Source organism: Melospiza georgiana, chromosome 9, assembly GCF_028018845.1.
Source record: "Melospiza georgiana isolate bMelGeo1 chromosome 9, bMelGeo1.pri, whole genome shotgun sequence".
In the NCBI taxonomy this organism is placed as follows: domain Eukaryota; kingdom Metazoa; phylum Chordata; class Aves; order Passeriformes; family Passerellidae; genus Melospiza; species Melospiza georgiana.
In genome coordinates, this window is record NC_080438.1 from 1,949,943 (window position 1) to 1,965,017 (window position 15,075).

Below are 15,075 nucleotides of genomic sequence, written 5' to 3' on the forward strand. Positions count from 1 at the left end.
TTGAGCAGAGCAACAAGGGAGGGGAAAGCAGATGAGGGAGTTCATTGCCCCATTCTTCCTACCTGCTCATTGTCCTCCTCCTCCTCCCCGCTGTCCTGTGTGTGCAGGTGTGACACTGCCCATGGCACCGGCAAAGCCCACAGTGCCACTGGGCCCCTTTGGAGCGGGCAGCAAAGCCCCAGCACCGTTCTGCCAGCATGGAGCCCTGCAGGGCCCGGCTGAGCTCCCCCGCGGCCTCTGGGACGTGCCCCCGGCCGGCCAGCTGCTCTGTGGGGCCCTGCCCGCGGGGTACCCCTGTGGGCAGAAGCTGACAGGTATGGTCCATGGTGGAGAGCACAGGGCATCCCCCCGCCTGTGGGGTGCAGGGGGGAGATCCGGCACCACAACAGCCGCGGGACAGGGCTCTGCTGCGGAGAGAGGCCGGCACAGCCCTTCCTGCCCTGAGCTGTGTGCCTGGCTGTGGCAGGGGCAGACCTGCTGGAGGAACACCTGGTGGAGATCCGCAACCTGCGGCAGCGCCTGGAGGAGTCCATCTGCACCAACGACCGGCTCCGGGAGCAGCTGGAGCGCCGCCTGGCCGGCAAGGGCAGCGGTACGGGCTGGGGCCGCGGGCCGGGCCCGTGCTCAGCCCTCTGCTCACCCCTGCACAGCGGGGCACCGGGACAGACACCCGGCACTGCTCCCTCCGCAGGACTGCCCAGTGATGCCTACGGCCAGACACCGGAGCTGGGGCTGCAGCTGAGCAGGGAGAACCAGGCTCTGCACGAGGAAAACCGGACCCTGCGCCTCCAACGGGACCACCTCTCCCAAGGTAGGGCCGGGCCGGCAGCCTGGGGCTGAGCCCCGGAGGGCCCTGCCTCAGTGGGGCGGTGGCGACACCTCCGTGCCCTCTGTCCCCAGAGCTGGCACGGGTGCAGGAGACTCTGGTGGCTGCCTGCTCCCGGGCACGGGAGGCCGAGGCCGAGCTGGTCCAGAGGCGCGGCAAGCAGCGGAGGCTGGCGGAGGAGCTCTCCGAGTGCCAAGAGAGCGTCCGGCAGCTCCGCGACGAGCGGCGCTCTCTGCAGGAGGACAACAACAGGTAAGGTTTGGGGCACTGCGGCCCTGGGGCCACGGGACTGGGAGGGGTGGCTGGCACGGCACCCACGCGTCACCTCTGCAGGCTGCAGCACTCGGTGACGCTCCTGCAGCAGCAGAGTGAGGAGCAGCGCCTGCTCCTGCAGACCCTGCGTGCGGAGCTGCGCGTCTATGAGAGCCTCCCGGGCGCCTCTGCTGAGACACGAGCAGGTATGGGACCCACGCACGCCATCCCTGCCCTTGGGGTGCCTGGCCCCTCTGCAACCCCTGGGTGCTCCCAGACACTTCTCCTGGGGCAGCAGGTTGCACACAGTGGCCCTGCTGGCAGCAGAGAGGGAGGGCAGGACCCCAGCAGCCCCAGGCACGGAGCCACATCTATCTACAGGGGCTCAGATGTTTCTTGTTCCAGGCTGCTTCCCATCCCCTCCAGTGCGCGATGTTGGCACTAACTCAGCAGCTCCCCTCCTGTCCCCGCTGCCCTCCGGCACGTCGGTGCTCCGGCGGATGGACGGTGGGTTCTGCTGAACTGCTGAGCAAGCCTGGAGAGCTCAGAGCAGAGTCGAGTGCCCGGGACGGGACAGGGGAGCGGGCAGTGCTCCCCTCCTAACCCAGCTTGCTCCGCAGAGCCCCGCGGGGCAGACGTGCTGCTGAGGAAGAGCGAGGGACTGACGGGGGCTCATGTCGTCGGGCGCCTGGACACGTACCGAGCCCTGGAGCAGCACATGGTGCAGGGAAAGGCCCTGGCCCGGGAGCTGATGTGTCTCACACGGCCAGCACTCGGCCTGCCCAGCTGCCCGCTCCCGGCAAAGGAGGTAAAGCGTGGGCAGGACGGGGCAGGCAGCAGCTGGGGGCCAGACCCTCGGTGCACCTCCGAGCATTACATGGCTCCCGAGCCCACAATCAGCCCCGAGGGCTGCAGGGGCAGCTGGAGGCAGGGAGCCTCCAGGCCAGGGAATGCTGCCCAGCTGTGCCGGGCTGAGCACCCGGCTGCGGCGGGATGGGGGTGCCCAGGCAGCAGCTGCTCCCGCACCCTTCTCCCGCAGGGATGGACGGGCACGGGGCAGGGGCATCTGTGGGGCAGCGCCAGCACTCTGCACGGCATCCTGGAGGAGTGCGTGTCCCTCCTCGCTGCCTTCTGGAGCACCGTGCTGCCCGTGAGCGCTGCCCAGCACCAGGGCAAGGTGAGCAGGGGCTGGGGGCCGGCGGGGCACTGGGGCCGGCGCTCAGAGCTCACCCCCGGCCCTGTCCCAGGAGCAGGTGCTCCAGGGCGAGATCGCGGCGCTGCGGGCCCGGCTCTCCGAGAGGGAGGATGCTCTGCAGAGCACGGCCAGGCGGCTGCGCTGCACAGCCCAGCTCAAGGACAGCATGGAGCAGTTCATCGTCAGCCAGCGTACGTGCTCGGGTGGCACAGCCAAGCTGGCCTGCTCCCCACGTGCCCCATGTGGCTCTGTGGCACAGGGACCTCACTGACCCCATCTCTCTCTCCTGCAGTGACCAGGACCCACAGCGTGCTGCGCAAGGCCAGGACAAACCTGGAGGTGAGTTTGCTCTGATGCCCTGGGGATGGACACAGACGGCACACACCCCCGGTGGCTGTCCTGGAGTGCTGAGGGCTAGCTGGGTGAAGCACGGGGGGAACACATTCTTGTCTGTCCTCAGCCAGCATGTCCCTGTCCCCAGGGCACAGCAGTGCTCTTCCTCATTGCCATGTCTTGTCTCTTGCCAGGTGAAGGCCCAGCAGGCCCTGCCTGTTGCGTGAGCCCGTGCAGGGCAAGGAGCCACGGCCAGCAGGGAAGAGCCCACTGGCTGCTGAGCTGAGCTGTGCCAGAGGGCTGGAGTGGATCCCATCCCTGCTGCTCTGAGGGCTGGAGTGAAAGTGGTCTGGGGTGTCCAGAGCTACGCAGTTAGTGGGTTTGGGCTGCTGTGGTGGTTGCATGCCCTCCACCAGCCTTTGCTTGGCATGGCAGCAGCAGCTGCTGGCTTGGCCTTTGTCTGGCCCATGCTTCAGCACTTGCTCCCTTCCACCCTCCGTGCTCAGACTGGGGTGACACAGCCCCCCATGCTGAGCACACCTTGCCCTGGGACCTGGTCCCCTCTGTACCCCATGAGTCCCTGTCCCTGCCTGTGGATGTATGTATATGTATATAGACAGAGCTATTGGAAATGCGCTCTGGGGACTCGGCCCGTGTCGGGGCCCCAGCGCAGGAGGAAGATGTAAGAAATGCCATATTCTGTTCAGTGGCTAAAGAGTCCCCAATAAAGGTTTCCTTTGGGTTGTGGTGTTTCTGGCATGCCTGTCTGCAGCCGTGCTCCCCCTCCCCAAACCACAGGGTGCCAAAGGCTGTCCCCAGGGGGTGGCTCTGTGCCCTACCCTAACCACCCAAGGGCAGCTCTGTGCTGCACTGGGTGCTCCCTTTCCTGCTCTTCTGGACCCCCCTCCAACACCAGGCAAGCAGCACCGAGAACAATAAATACTGTAATAAATAGAGAACCCCCTGTCCCACGGCGCTGCTGCGGCAGCAGGCGGTGCAGCCGGGGTCCTGGAGTGCCTGCCCGCCTCTGCTCTTCCCAGGGCGTGTGCCAGTGCCCCTCTGGCTGTGACAAAGTCAGCCCTGTCCCACAGAAGCAGCTGATGCTGGGCACAGGGCGTTGCAGTCCTTGATGGTGCTCTCACAGCAGCAGGTAAGTGGCTGTGTCCAGCTGTGCTGTCCATCATGCTGGCTCGATGCTGAACCTCGCAGAGGTTCAAAAAAGCTGGGGGGCAGCCCCACAGCCAGGGCTGTGGAACAAGGGGCAGGTGTCAGGCTGGAGTGTCACGGAGCCCCTAGCAGACAAGGTGGCCTTGGAGATTCAGCACCAGGGCAGCAGCACAACCGTCAGAAGAACAGGATGTGTTCCTGGAGCCTGGACTGGGTGCAGTGCCAGGACCACCTTGAGGCCCTCACAGGCTGGAGAAGACAGGCAGGGCGGAGCCCTTTTCTGTTGGGAGTGAGTAAGGGCTGTTCTGGTGAGCAGCAAAGTGGTCCCAGAGACTCACAGAAGCCAAGGGAAGCTGCAGGTGGGTGGAAACCAAGGGCTGAACCACGCCGGCAGGATGGGACAGCGGCACAGGCCACAGTGGCCCTGAGCTTGTTGCCGGGGCCCGTGTCCCTGCCAGGTTGGAGGCTGGAGCCAGTGGCCAGGTGTCACACAGTCACACAGTGGCCAGTGTGTGCAGACAAGCGGCGTTTGGTGTCCTGCGTGGGGAGCGTGTGAGGCCTGGCTCAGATGGGCTTGTACAGCAGCGTGGTGACGTACTTCTTCTTGTAGCGGTGCGTGGCACTGAGCACCATCACGCCATCCTGGGGGAGACAGCGTCAGCACAGGGGGGCCAGGGCACCCCTGGGGCTCAGGGAGCTGCCCCAGCCTGTCCCTGCTGTCCCCAGTCCAATGCACAGCAGGGCAGCGGGGCAGAGCTAGGGCAGGGTCTGATACGTGCTCAGCTCCCCCACGCTGCAGGGAGGCAGCTGAAGGGAATTGTCAGGTCACACCCTCTGTCACACCCTCTGTCCCTGTGTGTGCCACCCTCACCGGGCAGCCAGCTCCCATCTGCACCCCCAGCTGAGCAGGTTCTGCTCCCTGCAGGTGCTGCAGGCTCCTGGGAGCCACAGCAGCTCCTCACCTGCAGCCTGGTGGGAGCTGTGCTTACCTTGATGGAGAGCGCGTAGAGGTGATTGAGCATGACGTGGTTGGGCTCGGGCAGCAGGGCTGGGTCACACTAGGAGGAGAGGAGTGTCACAGGGGCACAGCAGAGCCCTGATCCCCCTGCCAGCACAGGGAGCTGCTGTCTCAGGCAGCCTGAGCTGCCACCACCTTTGGCCGTTCTGAACAGGCACATAGCTCAGCTAAGCACCAGAGGCCAACGGGAAAAGTGGCACTTTTCCTAGGAAATGCCAAGGGCAGCCCAGGCTCCCTGCAGACAGGACTCCCTTTGTGACCCCAGCGTGGCTCTGTGAGTGGGCAGTAGCTGGTACACACCGAGATGTTGGTGTCCTTGTTGAGGATGACCTGGAGGAGGTGGGGCGGGAGGATGGGCGGCGATTTGAAGCGCTCCTCGGGCCGGTACACGTACATCTCCTGGCCGTACGGTCCCGGTGGGGAGCTGGATAAATCTAGAGACAAGGCAAAGGCAGAGACATGAAATGACTGAAGCAGGATGGGCGAGCACAGAGCAGCTCCTAAGAAGGTGAGAAGGACTCAGCAAGGCCTTTCAAGCACAAACATCCTCCACAAGCCATGGCAGGGATCTATTCTATAGCAACAGGTCAGACTTTCCACGGCACAAAAAGCAGCTGGGCGAGCCCATGGCAATTCCAAGCAGGGCTGTAAGCTGGTGCATGCACTGACACAACACTGGCACCCCATGTTACCCATCACAAGAGCCCTCAAGCACAGATCTCAGCTCAGCCAGGTCCCTCTCCCTGCAGGAAGCAGCTGGCATGCTCCAGAGCTGTGCCCTCAGCAGCAGGGGCACAGGGAGCAGGCTGCTCTAGGTGCTGCCTGATGAGGAGCTCCAGGGAAGGCAAACAGCAACTCTACACTGAGCAGCTGTTCCAAACATGGGAGGGACCTCGGGAGCTCGTGGGCACTGAAAGCTGGACTGGCCACATCTGATCTGAACCTTTGGGAACAGCAGCCCCCAGAAGGGCTCCATCTCCTTGGGCTGCTGCTGCTTGCTGGCTTCTCTCCAGTACAGCATCTCTTGCCTGGGCTGGGAAAGGACATGGAGCTGGGCTGGCGCTGAACCAGGGACACACACACACCACTGAGCTTCCTGCCAGCATTTCACACTGAGCCAGCACCACCAGCGCCTGGGTGGTAACCTAACCTGCTGCTGTAACACAAGCACACAGTGCTAGCAATGTGCTAGCACTGGTACAAATTACCTTGGCATGAAAACCAAGAGTAGCTGCTGAAAATAAACTGGATCCTGCTATCACCTAGCTTGTACCCTGGATCAGATGACTTACAGTTGACCAGACAGAAAGGGCTGATGTCCCTGGCATTTACCAGTCCAAAATGGCTCCCTCAGCCACGCACTGCAGCAGCTCTGCTCTGGGGTGGTGCTAGCACAGAACAAGTTACACCAACACAGCCCCTCCAGAGGGATGAGGGCACACTGCCCAGCACTGCTCACCCCAGTGAAGGCTCACACCTCTGCCCAGGGGTCTGTGCACCCAGAGCAGCGAGTCTCAGAGCAGAGGAGGTGGGAAAGAGCACATGCAAAGCTCTAATGCCACAAAACTCACCCCGACCTGAGGTTTCGGAGCTCTCCAGGGAATCCACCTTCAACGCATCAAACACCTCAAAGTCAGACTTCTTGACGTGGATGAGGTTGTTTATCGTGCCCATCTGGCTGGTAACCACAGGCTGGAAAGAACTGGAGTGAGAATCTCCCTGTGTTCAGCCCCAGCTGAGGCACACTCAGTGCTTCCTAGATCCTCCCAGCCCAAGCTGTCTTTGCTGCAGCACTACCTCCGAGCACAGGAGGCTGGTGTAAACTCTGCCCTACACTTGTAGACCTCTGCTGTTTACCCTGGGAGGATTTTCCTTTATCACAGGCTCCTACATCACCTCCTATTTCCATCCTCCATCCTGCTACATGCCCATGGGTAGCTGGGTAGTCCTTCCCATGCTGCTCCCCCATGATTCAGTTTGGAGGAGAACCTGTGAGTGCTGACCTCATGGCCCATCTTCCCACTGCCAATTCTCAGAGGGACTTGAGGGCCTTCTGGCATTTCCCTGCCCTTTCCCAATGCTTCTCCATAAATCATGAATATGTCCAGAAGAACCAGCCTCTGAAATGACTCAGGGGATGGAGGTGTGCCTTTTGTTTCAGGAGACAGTCTCTGCTCTCCCTGCTCCCCCTCTGCTGCATTACATCCTGTCTAGTTCCCTGAAGAAGCCAAGATCTGAAGGGATAAAGCTTGGAGCATTACCTCTGATGGATCATGAACCCACTGGCCATCCACAAAAAATTTGTACTGGTGCTCTCCTTCTGGAAGGTCCAGGATAGCAACAAAGTCATTGTGGCTGTGCAGAGAGAACAGATGTGCAAAGGCATCAGCCTGTTGATGCTCTGAACGCTGCTCTTTCACGGGGCCCCAGGAACCAGCACTGCCCAGCCCCTCTACCCCAACACCTTCATGCAGGGTCAGGCTTGCTCATCGTGAGTGACCCAAGGCATGGCCACGACAGGCACGAGCATTCCAATGCTCCTTTGAGCATTCCAGGGCTCAAACCCCTGGCAGCCCAGCTGCAAGTGCCAGTCCTGCCCTTCCATGCCCTGAGAAAGTGGATGTGACAGACACCCTGTGCAAGACAGGCTAAGAAGAACATGTGGGCAAAGCTCCTGCCCTGTGCTGGCACAGCAGAACAGGAGCAAGTGGGACAGCTCTGTTTACCAAATCTGAAATTGAGATAAACTCATTCCAGATTAATTGCTAGAGTCCTACATGAGCTTCCATGTAAGTCACAGATGTGCTGTGGAACAGTGAGAACATCATTAGGGCAGGGAGATATGTGAGGGACAAACAATAACACCCACTGGCAGCCACACAACAAGGCATGGGGTAATGCTGCAGCCAAGGGAAGAGCTGACAGCTTCCAGAGGGCTGCTGCATACCTGGGCAGGGCTCTGCTGCCAGCACTGGCTGCTGTGTGACATCCAGCTGGGCATGCAAAGTGGCCCATCCTGTCCTGTCCCTGTTTCACAACCTCCCACTGTCCTGCAGCACCACGCAGGGATGCAGCTGACTGTGTATTTGCCTCAGACCCACAGCTTGAGCGAACAGAGAAAAGCCAAGAGAGCAAAGGAAAATGTTCTCTGCTCTGGAGCAGACACAAACATAGAGTAAATGACTTGAGGGCCTGGCTACCTCTTGATGAGCGGGATCTTGGTGCTCCAGTTGTTGAAGGATCCGGAGATGAAGACCTCCTTGCCTCCATCAGCCCAGCGTATGACAGTTGGACGAGCCTGTTGGGATGGCTTCACTGACTCCTCCAGATCTGGCTGCCACGACACAAACTCCTTGTCCCCAGCAATCTGGGCAAAGAAAACCAGAGAGATGTGACCGGATCAACACATCCACACAGCTGCCCTCTACCAGCCACACACAGGAGCACCACAGCGCTCCTCCAGGCCCCCAGGCACGGCTGGAAGCACAGCCCCACACAGGCAGCGTGCCCGGAGGGCAGGCAGGGAAGGCAGCAGGCAGCCCCTACCTTGGAGTCGTGGGAGCTGAAGACGCTGGGGTCGTCGGTGCTGCCCACCATGATCTTGTGCTCCTTGGCGGGGTGGGAGGCGCCGGAGCCGTCGGAGCGCTGCGACTTGGAGCCGTGGCGCTCCCCGGACACCCGCTCGCTCGTGGTGTTCCCCATGGCCCCTCAGCAGCCCTGCAGGGACACAGCAACAACAACGCTCTGCCTTTGCCCACGGCCCTGGCAGCAAGGAGAGGAGCAAAAGAGCCGTCTCCCAAATGCGCCTTGCCAGCGGAGATGAACAGCAACCCTAAAAAAGGCCCCGAGTTCACTACCAAGTTTGGGAGCTGAATGGGAATGCAACAAACAAACAGCTTGACCTAATTATAGCCACATCCTTAATAAAACCCTCACTCTAGTTAAGTTGGTAATTATTAAGACTCCAAAACCAATACAACTTCACCTGTGTCCCACATCAGCCCTTGGCAGCCAACAGAGTAGAGCTGATGTGAAAAATAAAGCCAACCTTTATTGTCAAATCAACTGCCTGGCGTTAACAGAGCCTCTTTCACAGTCCTGCAGTCAGGCTCTACAGACAACCCAGCAAGAAAACATCCAGGGAGTGAAAGTAGCAGCTGTTTTACAGTCCCCAACAAGTCTCGGAGAGCTTGCAGGCAGAAGAGCAGAGCCTTGTCCCTGCAAAGGCGACGGGCAGCATTTAAAGTGTCCGAGTGGAATCGCCCAGGCTGGAGCTTGTCCAAGGAGCAGGGCTAATGCTGTGGTGTCTGCAAAAAGCTCAGCTCTCAGCAGCACTCACTTATGATTCACCAGGCAAGCCACCGTGTCAGCTGCAGCCCAGCACAGCACAGCACAGCGAGCAGGACCATTTGCTGTCACCTAGCCAGCACCTGCCCGGCTCTCTGCAGGGACACGGTGAGGGAAGGGCAGCCCTGGCCACCTCAGTGTCCCTCTGCAGCTGGAGATGGCCCCCACACCCAATCCCACCCAGCCCAGAGAAAGCTAAACAGAACTGACCAAGCCATGAACAACCACACACCTTTTAGGATAAACAACAAAGCCACTGCAAGCTACACAGGACTCTTCAGGCCTTACCCTCTTTCCAGGAGCTGAGATGGACTGGGGTTTTTGCCCACTTCCAGGCTTATTTTGCAGCTTTCAGCTTACTGTGGGATCTGCAGAGCAAGCAAGGGGACAGCCAGCCTTGCTTCATGCGCTCACTTGTGACATTTGGAGGTTTGTTTAAAAGATCAAGTTATATGAAGGGTGCCAAGCGAGGCAGCCAGCCAAAGCCAGGATTTGGAACATTATGGAGCAATTACTATTTCTTAAATCCTGAGGGCTAAAAGGCAGCTCAAGTGGGCAGCTAAGCCATACCCTCACCCCTCTCAGTGCAGATCAAGTACACCTGAAGATCCAGGTCAAATGAGGTACACCTCTTGCTCTGACATCTTCCCCCTCTGCTCTGCAGAGGCTCAGACAGCTCCTCACAAAAACTGCCCCTGTACCACCAAACCTGCTGCTGAGGAGTTTCCTCTCCAGGATCTCCACTGAGATCTCCTTACTTCTCATCTACAGGGAGGAAGGTGGGAAAGGCTCAACTTCCCTTGTAGCAGGACACACCTGGGAGATGTGCAGGTGTTAACAGGTGGGAAGCTTCCCTTTCTCTTCTCCAAAAGGATTCCAGTCCCTCTGTCCCTTACAGGCCACGCTCTCCAAACAATCCCTGATGTTTATCCCAGGTTCCTGTCTGGCGTGTGCCACCTGCATCCCCTGCATCACGCACACAGGCACCCAGCCTGTGCCAGGACAGGTCTTTGTGCACAGCCTGCAAAACCTGCCTTTGCTGAGTTAACTTTTACAGCTCAAACCCTCCTGCATCCAGGCCAGCCCTTGTGGCACTGGGAGATGGCGTGACACAGGTACACCCAAGTCAAGGATGGAAATGCTGCCCACACCACAGCCCCAGCAAACCTTCACGGCACATCCCAGTCTGGCAGCAAGCCCCTGCCATTCTCAGCTTCTCATGTGGAAAACGATATGAGAATTACACCCATTGCCCTCCGCGCGGGATGTGCCACGCTTGCTGCCTCTCCCACCCGGCCAGAGACTGCCCTGGGAAGCACGGGCAGGCAGCCCGAAGGGGTTCTGCAGGAGGGATGGGATGGGGTCTGTCCGGGAGCACTGGGAGCACCGGCAGGCATTCATTCCCGGGGGCTCTGAGGGAGGGATGGGGTCTGTCCGGGAGCACCGGGAGCACCGGCAGGCATTCATTCCCGGGGGCTCTGAGGGAGGGATGGGGTCTGTCCGGGAGCACCGGGAGCACCGGCAGGCATTCATTCCCGGGGGCTCTGAGGGAGGGATGGGGTCCTGCATCTCGCCGGGCTGACACCACCCGGGGAAGCCGGATCCGCCCGGACTCTCCCTCTCTCGGAGACGAGAACCAGAGCTGAGCCCGGAGCTCGCCGTAAGGTGAAGGGGATGAGCTGGGAAAGCGGGGGCGGAAAATCTCCCTCCAAGCAGGCAGGGCTGGGGCTGGGGCTGTGCTCGGCGGGGGCGGTGGCGGGGCTGTCACGGCGGGCTCGGCCCACGGGCACCCGCGGGTCTGCCGAGGCCCGGGGGAGGAGCGGGACACACCGGCAGGGCCGGGCCCTCCCGAGGGGCTGCCACACGGGGTCCGCCCGCTGCGGGGTCCGGGACACCGCTACACCGCGGGGACGCGCAGCCACGCCTCGCCCACCGCCTCCCGCAGCGGCGCCCGGGGAGCCGCCACCCTCACAGCCACCCGCGACACCCGCCCCGCCGTCCCCGGGCCCGGGCCCGGCCCGACCCCACCTGCCGCTGCCGCCGCCGCCGCCCCGCTCTCCGCCTCCGTCCAAGATGGCGCCACCCCCCGCCGGCCGCTGCGGGGCGCTCTGACCCGCCCCCGCCGCGCTCCGCGGCCGCGCCCCGCCCCAGACCCGCGGCCCCGCCGCCGGGCACCCGCCATGTTTGCTGCGGGCGGCCGGCCCGCCGCTGGCCGGGGCGCGCGGGGCGGGGGCCGCGCCGCCTCAGCCGCCGGCGGCCATGTCTGCTGCGGGCAGGGCCCCCAGGATGGAGCTCAGACTGACGCAGCCAGGCACTGTGCTGTCCGGTCCCCGCGGCACGGTGACAAGCTTTATTGCCTTTTCCCGAGGCCCCCGCTTGGGCACGTTCCCAGTTTCTCCACCACCTCTGTGACCTAAGCCATAGATAGAGCTCGTGGGGCTGCCGGGCCAGGACTTAGGGAGCTGTTCCCAGAGCAGCCCTTGAGCAGGCTCGGTGGTATCACAGCGGGAAAGCGCCACAGAGCAGGCTGCACCCTCAAGGAACGGCTCCCTCCGTGCTCCGGCGCAGCTAGCGAGGGAAAGCCCAAGGGAAAAGGAGGAGACTGCCGGCAGCACCTGCTGTCTCCTTCCCTTTAGGCTAAGCAGAGAGCGAGACGTAGATGAGGGTGGCCATAATCATGCCGATGCTGAAGAGCACCGTGAGGACGTGGGGCAGGGCGCTGGGCCGGGCGGGGCGGCGGGCGGCCCGCGGCTGCAGGGCGCTGACCATGCGCTGATGCTGGGTGAGGATGGCTTCCCTGGCTCCTGCCCACGCACCCGGGCCCCGCAGCCGGTACTGGTACGGCGTGCACGGACCGAAGGCCATCTCCATGGCCAGCCTGGGGTCCGTGAGGAACAGGGAGAGCAGGTTGGGCTTGACCCCCAGCTGGCAGGCGAGCTCGTCCATGTAAGGGATGTAATCCACCTGGACGGTGTGCCGCTGGCTCTTCACGTACCTGCGGGCAGCGAGGAGGGCAGGTGGGTGCTGGAAGCAGAGCTGGCAGGTGCCCTGCACACCAGGAAGGCAGTATTGGACTGTGGGTAGTGTGGCCAACGACATCCCTGCCCTCTGTTGGCACACAGAAATGTGCCAGGACACATCCATGGGACAGGATGGATGCCCAAGAGCAGCTGTGCCTAAGGCATCCCTGCAGGGATCTTACCTCTTTGCCATGGCTTTTTTCTTCTGCTCAATGTCAGCCTCCATGTCGTGCTGCAGGGGCAGCTCGTTCAGCCCTGGGGAGGATGAGACACAGCAGCCACTGTGGTGCTGGCCCTGCCTGGGTGCTGTGCCTGTGCCACCACCACCGTGGTGAGTGGGCTCACAGCTGGGGCCTGTCCAAGTGCCACGGGATGGGAAGGAGCAGCCTGTGGAGCTCAGGGTATGGGTGTGCCTGTGCCTCTCAGAGAAGAGGCCATCTCACTGACTGCCCTCGCTCCAGGACTGCATCCACAAGGCAGGTTTGCCTGACTTACGTTTGAAGACACGGATGGCCCAGCGACTCTGGAGCTCTGAGATGGGCATGATGGCTCCCCAGGGCTGGATGAGACCAATGAAAGCCAGCGTTGGCTTCTCCAGCTCAGTGGGGAACACGAATTTGTAGAGGGGAATCTCGTTCTCCACCACCTTCACGCAGCCGTCGAGGAATGGGAAGGAGAAGCTGTATCCTGTGGCAAAAACTATGACATCGACATCTTCCCTGGTGCCATCCTCAAAGATGGCAGATGTCTCTGTGAACTCCTGGACGTTCGGCTTCATCCGCACCCTGCCCGAAATGATGCGGTTGGGCAGGTCGTCGTTGACAGTGGGGTGTGTGTCAAGGACCCTGGAAGGCACAGACAGACCTGGTTCAGGTCCTGGCAGGGGGATGGGCATTGCTGGAGCACGTACCTGGGGTGCTGCTGGGGCGCTCACCCATGCTTGGGCTTTAGGCCGTAGAGCGTGTGGTCAAAGCGGGCATTCAGCTTCCACTCCATGAAGAAATTCAGGACACTGTTAGGCACCACGTTCTGGACGAGGTGCACGAAGCGAGTGCCGTAGTTGTAATCAAAGGGGTACCCATTGTCTGCCACCCGGTGCAGCACCCAGGACCCACGCCTGGTGCTGAGGAAAACCTTGAAGGAAGGGCAAGAGAGGTGGTGGCATGGCAGCATGCTCAGACCGGGCTGGGCCCCTGCTGTGCTCCAGGGACAGGGAAGCCAGCACAGCTACTGGGACCACAGCAGCCACCCCCACAGAAAGGGGACAGGGTGCTTGTGCCAGGTGCTGGAGGCTGGGGAGCCCACAGGGGATGGTGGGTGATGATCCCCCCACTCTGGGGTCCCATCCCTGTGAGCTCTCCCAGCACACCTGCTTGGCTGTGTGGCTCAGCTCCACTGCGATATCGATGCCTGAATTCCCAATGCCAACCACGACCACCCGTTTTCCAAAAAAAGGCTGAGGGTTCTTGTAGTCCCGGCTGTGCAGGTAGCAGCCCTCAAACTTCTCCAGCCCTGGAAGAGAGAGGAAAGCCATGCTGGGATGTGGAGCAGGAGGGTGGCTGCCCCCTGTTCAGACTGGTGGTGTGTTTTGGGAACAAGCTAGCACCAGTGTGACCAACCGGACTTATGCAGCCCTGGGGTAGTGCCCAGAGGTGGTGGCATCACCAGCATGGAAGATTCTCAGTGTAGCCCTGAGCATCCTGCTTAAGCTTTGGGACCAGCCTGGCTTGGAACAGGGCTTGGAGTGGAGAATTCCATGCTTCCATCCCAGAATTCTGCTGCAGATCCTGTCTGGTGCCATGCATTGCCAGTAGAGGAACAACCAGGGTCTGTGCCATCTCGCCAGACCCTGGTGACAGTGTGCTCCAGCCTGTTCCCCAGCCAAAGAGGACCTCCACAGCTGAAAGCTCTCCAGGCATTTTCCCCTGGTACCCAGAGACAACACCACCACCAGTGCTGAGCCCTCCAGCCTTGGTGAGGAGCTGGAGGGCCCCGCAGGTGCTCGGCCAGCAGCATGGGGAGGGAGCCTGTCTCAGGTGGGAGAGGCACGCTGGCAGCAGTGACATCTGCCAGCAGGATGCTTTGGACACTCGCAATCCCACCTGGTGTGTTAAACCTGCAGAGGCACTTAGGGCTGCCAGGGAGCAGGCAAGCAGCCCACAGGCCGTACCTGGGAAGGAGCCGAGCGGCAGATGAGCGTTGGTGTGGTGCCCGCTGCACACCAGCACGGCGTCGAAGACGGCCGCCTCCTGCTTGCCCTCGCTCTCGGTCAGCACCTCCCACTGCCCGCTGCTGGCGAAGTCGGGGCGCTTGGACACGCGGCACACGCTGGTCTGGCACAGGGCAGCGCTGTCAGGGCCCCCGTGCCCCGCTCCCGCCGCCACCGCCCCCTCGGGCCCCGCGCCTCACCCTGAAGCGGATGTGGCGCAGCAGGTCGAAGTGCTGCGCGTACATGCGGAAATACTCCATGATCTTGGAGTTGTGCATGTAGTTGGGGAAATCCTCGGGGATGGGGAAGTCGCTGAAGCACATCATCTCCTTGGAGGTGTTGATGATGACCGAGCGGTAGATGCTGGCACGGCCGTCCTCGGGGTGCTCCTGTGGGAGGGGGGCACAGCTCAGCGCTGCCCGGGGAACGATGGGCCACCTGCCTGTCCTGCCTGGCACCTCCCCCGTGGGTGCAGGATTAAGCCACAGGTTGTTGTGCCGCCCATCCCTGCAGCCAGAAACTCTCCTGTGGTTGAGACCCCCCGCCCCAAAAAACAGGGATGTATCTCTGGACTGGCGGGAGCCAGGCACTGGTGACAGTGGGTCATGGTGGTCTTGTGCCTCAGTTTCCCCACTTCCACCGCTTGCCCCAACGAGGCAGTGCATTCCCAAAGCTCCTGTGGTGCCATTGCCCTGGCTGCCACATCAG

At 61.6% G+C, this 15,075-nt stretch overlaps 3 protein-coding genes across 15 annotated transcripts in view; 1 reads left to right on the forward strand and 2 right to left on the reverse strand.

The window, feature by feature from the left end:
• LOC131086982 (myomegalin) overlaps positions 1-3,354 on the forward strand; it is a 35,988-nt gene extending 32,634 nt beyond the window's left edge. For 5 of the 8 annotated variants that reach the window (XM_058030311.1, XM_058030304.1, XM_058030306.1 and 2 more), the window contains 10 exons: positions 108-314; positions 467-592; positions 692-811; positions 901-1,078; positions 1,160-1,284; positions 1,484-1,585; positions 1,699-2,255; positions 2,326-2,464; positions 2,566-2,612; positions 2,801-3,354. In XM_058030311.1, coding sequence (XP_057886294.1) covers positions 108-314; positions 467-592; positions 692-811; positions 901-1,078; positions 1,160-1,284; positions 1,484-1,585; positions 1,699-2,255; positions 2,326-2,464; positions 2,566-2,612; positions 2,801-2,833 — 1,634 coding nt within the window. In that variant the 3' untranslated portion in view covers positions 2,834-3,354. The remainder of the gene's footprint in view (positions 1-107; positions 315-466; positions 593-691; positions 812-900; positions 1,079-1,159; positions 1,285-1,483; positions 1,586-1,698; positions 2,256-2,325; positions 2,465-2,565; positions 2,613-2,800) is intronic. The other 3 variants (XM_058030307.1, XM_058030308.1, XM_058030309.1) reach the window with 2 other exon arrangements.
• A 219-nt stretch (positions 3,355-3,573) lies between these two features.
• On the reverse strand, positions 3,574-11,225 carry PRKAB2 (protein kinase AMP-activated non-catalytic subunit beta 2). Of its 6 annotated transcripts, none has more exons than XM_058030324.1 (8): positions 11,167-11,225; positions 8,338-8,508; positions 7,992-8,158; positions 7,053-7,146; positions 6,363-6,483; positions 5,092-5,225; positions 4,763-4,831; positions 3,574-4,415 (listed from the first exon to the last, which is right to left on the reverse strand). In XM_058030324.1, the coding sequence occupies exons 2-8, from the start codon at positions 8,491-8,493 to the stop codon at positions 4,338-4,340; spliced, it is 819 nt and encodes a 272-aa protein (XP_057886307.1). In that variant the 5' UTR covers positions 8,494-8,508; positions 11,167-11,225; the 3' UTR covers positions 3,574-4,337. The 6 variants fall into 6 exon arrangements, with proteins under 6 accessions (XP_057886307.1, XP_057886304.1, XP_057886306.1 ...); XM_058030321.1 differs by having other exon boundaries at positions 8,338-9,954; positions 11,167-11,191; XM_058030323.1 differs by lacking the exon at positions 11,167-11,225 and adding an exon at positions 9,848-10,751 and having other exon boundaries at positions 8,338-9,506.
• A 550-nt stretch (positions 11,226-11,775) lies between these two features.
• Positions 11,776-14,756, reverse strand: LOC131087013 (flavin-containing monooxygenase 5-like). The gene is made up of 7 exons (XM_058030360.1): positions 14,568-14,756; positions 14,329-14,491; positions 13,528-13,670; positions 13,093-13,292; positions 12,654-13,003; positions 12,341-12,413; positions 11,776-12,133 (listed from the first exon to the last, which is right to left on the reverse strand). Exons 1-7 carry the CDS (start codon positions 14,691-14,693, stop codon positions 11,776-11,778), a joined length of 1,413 nt encoding a protein of 470 aa, XP_057886343.1. The 5' UTR covers positions 14,694-14,756.
• Between the last annotated feature and the right edge of the window lie 319 nt (positions 14,757-15,075).

Coding starts and splice junctions, on each gene's coding strand:
- PRKAB2 (XM_058030324.1), bottom strand. CDS start 8,493: ATGGGGAACACCACGAGCGAGCGGGTGTCCGGGGAGCGCCACGGCTCC. Junction 8,159..8,337: donor TCAGCTCCCACGACTCCAAG/GTAGGGGCTGCC, acceptor TTCTTTGCCCAG/ATTGCTGGGGACAAGGAGTT. Junction 7,147..7,991: donor AAGATCCCGCTCATCAAGAG/GTAGCCAGGCCC, acceptor CTCTCTGCACAG/CCACAATGACTTTGTTGCTA.
- LOC131087013 (XM_058030360.1), bottom strand. CDS start 14,693: ATGATGTGCTTCAGCGACTTCCCCATCCCCGAGGATTTCCCCAACTAC. Junction 13,293..13,527: donor TGAGCCACACAGCCAAGCAG/GTGTGCTGGGAG, acceptor CCTTCCTTCAAG/GTTTTCCTCAGCACCAGGCG. Junction 12,134..12,340: donor AAAAAAGCCATGGCAAAGAG/GTAAGATCCCTG, acceptor CGCTGCCCGCAG/GTACGTGAAGAGCCAGCGGC.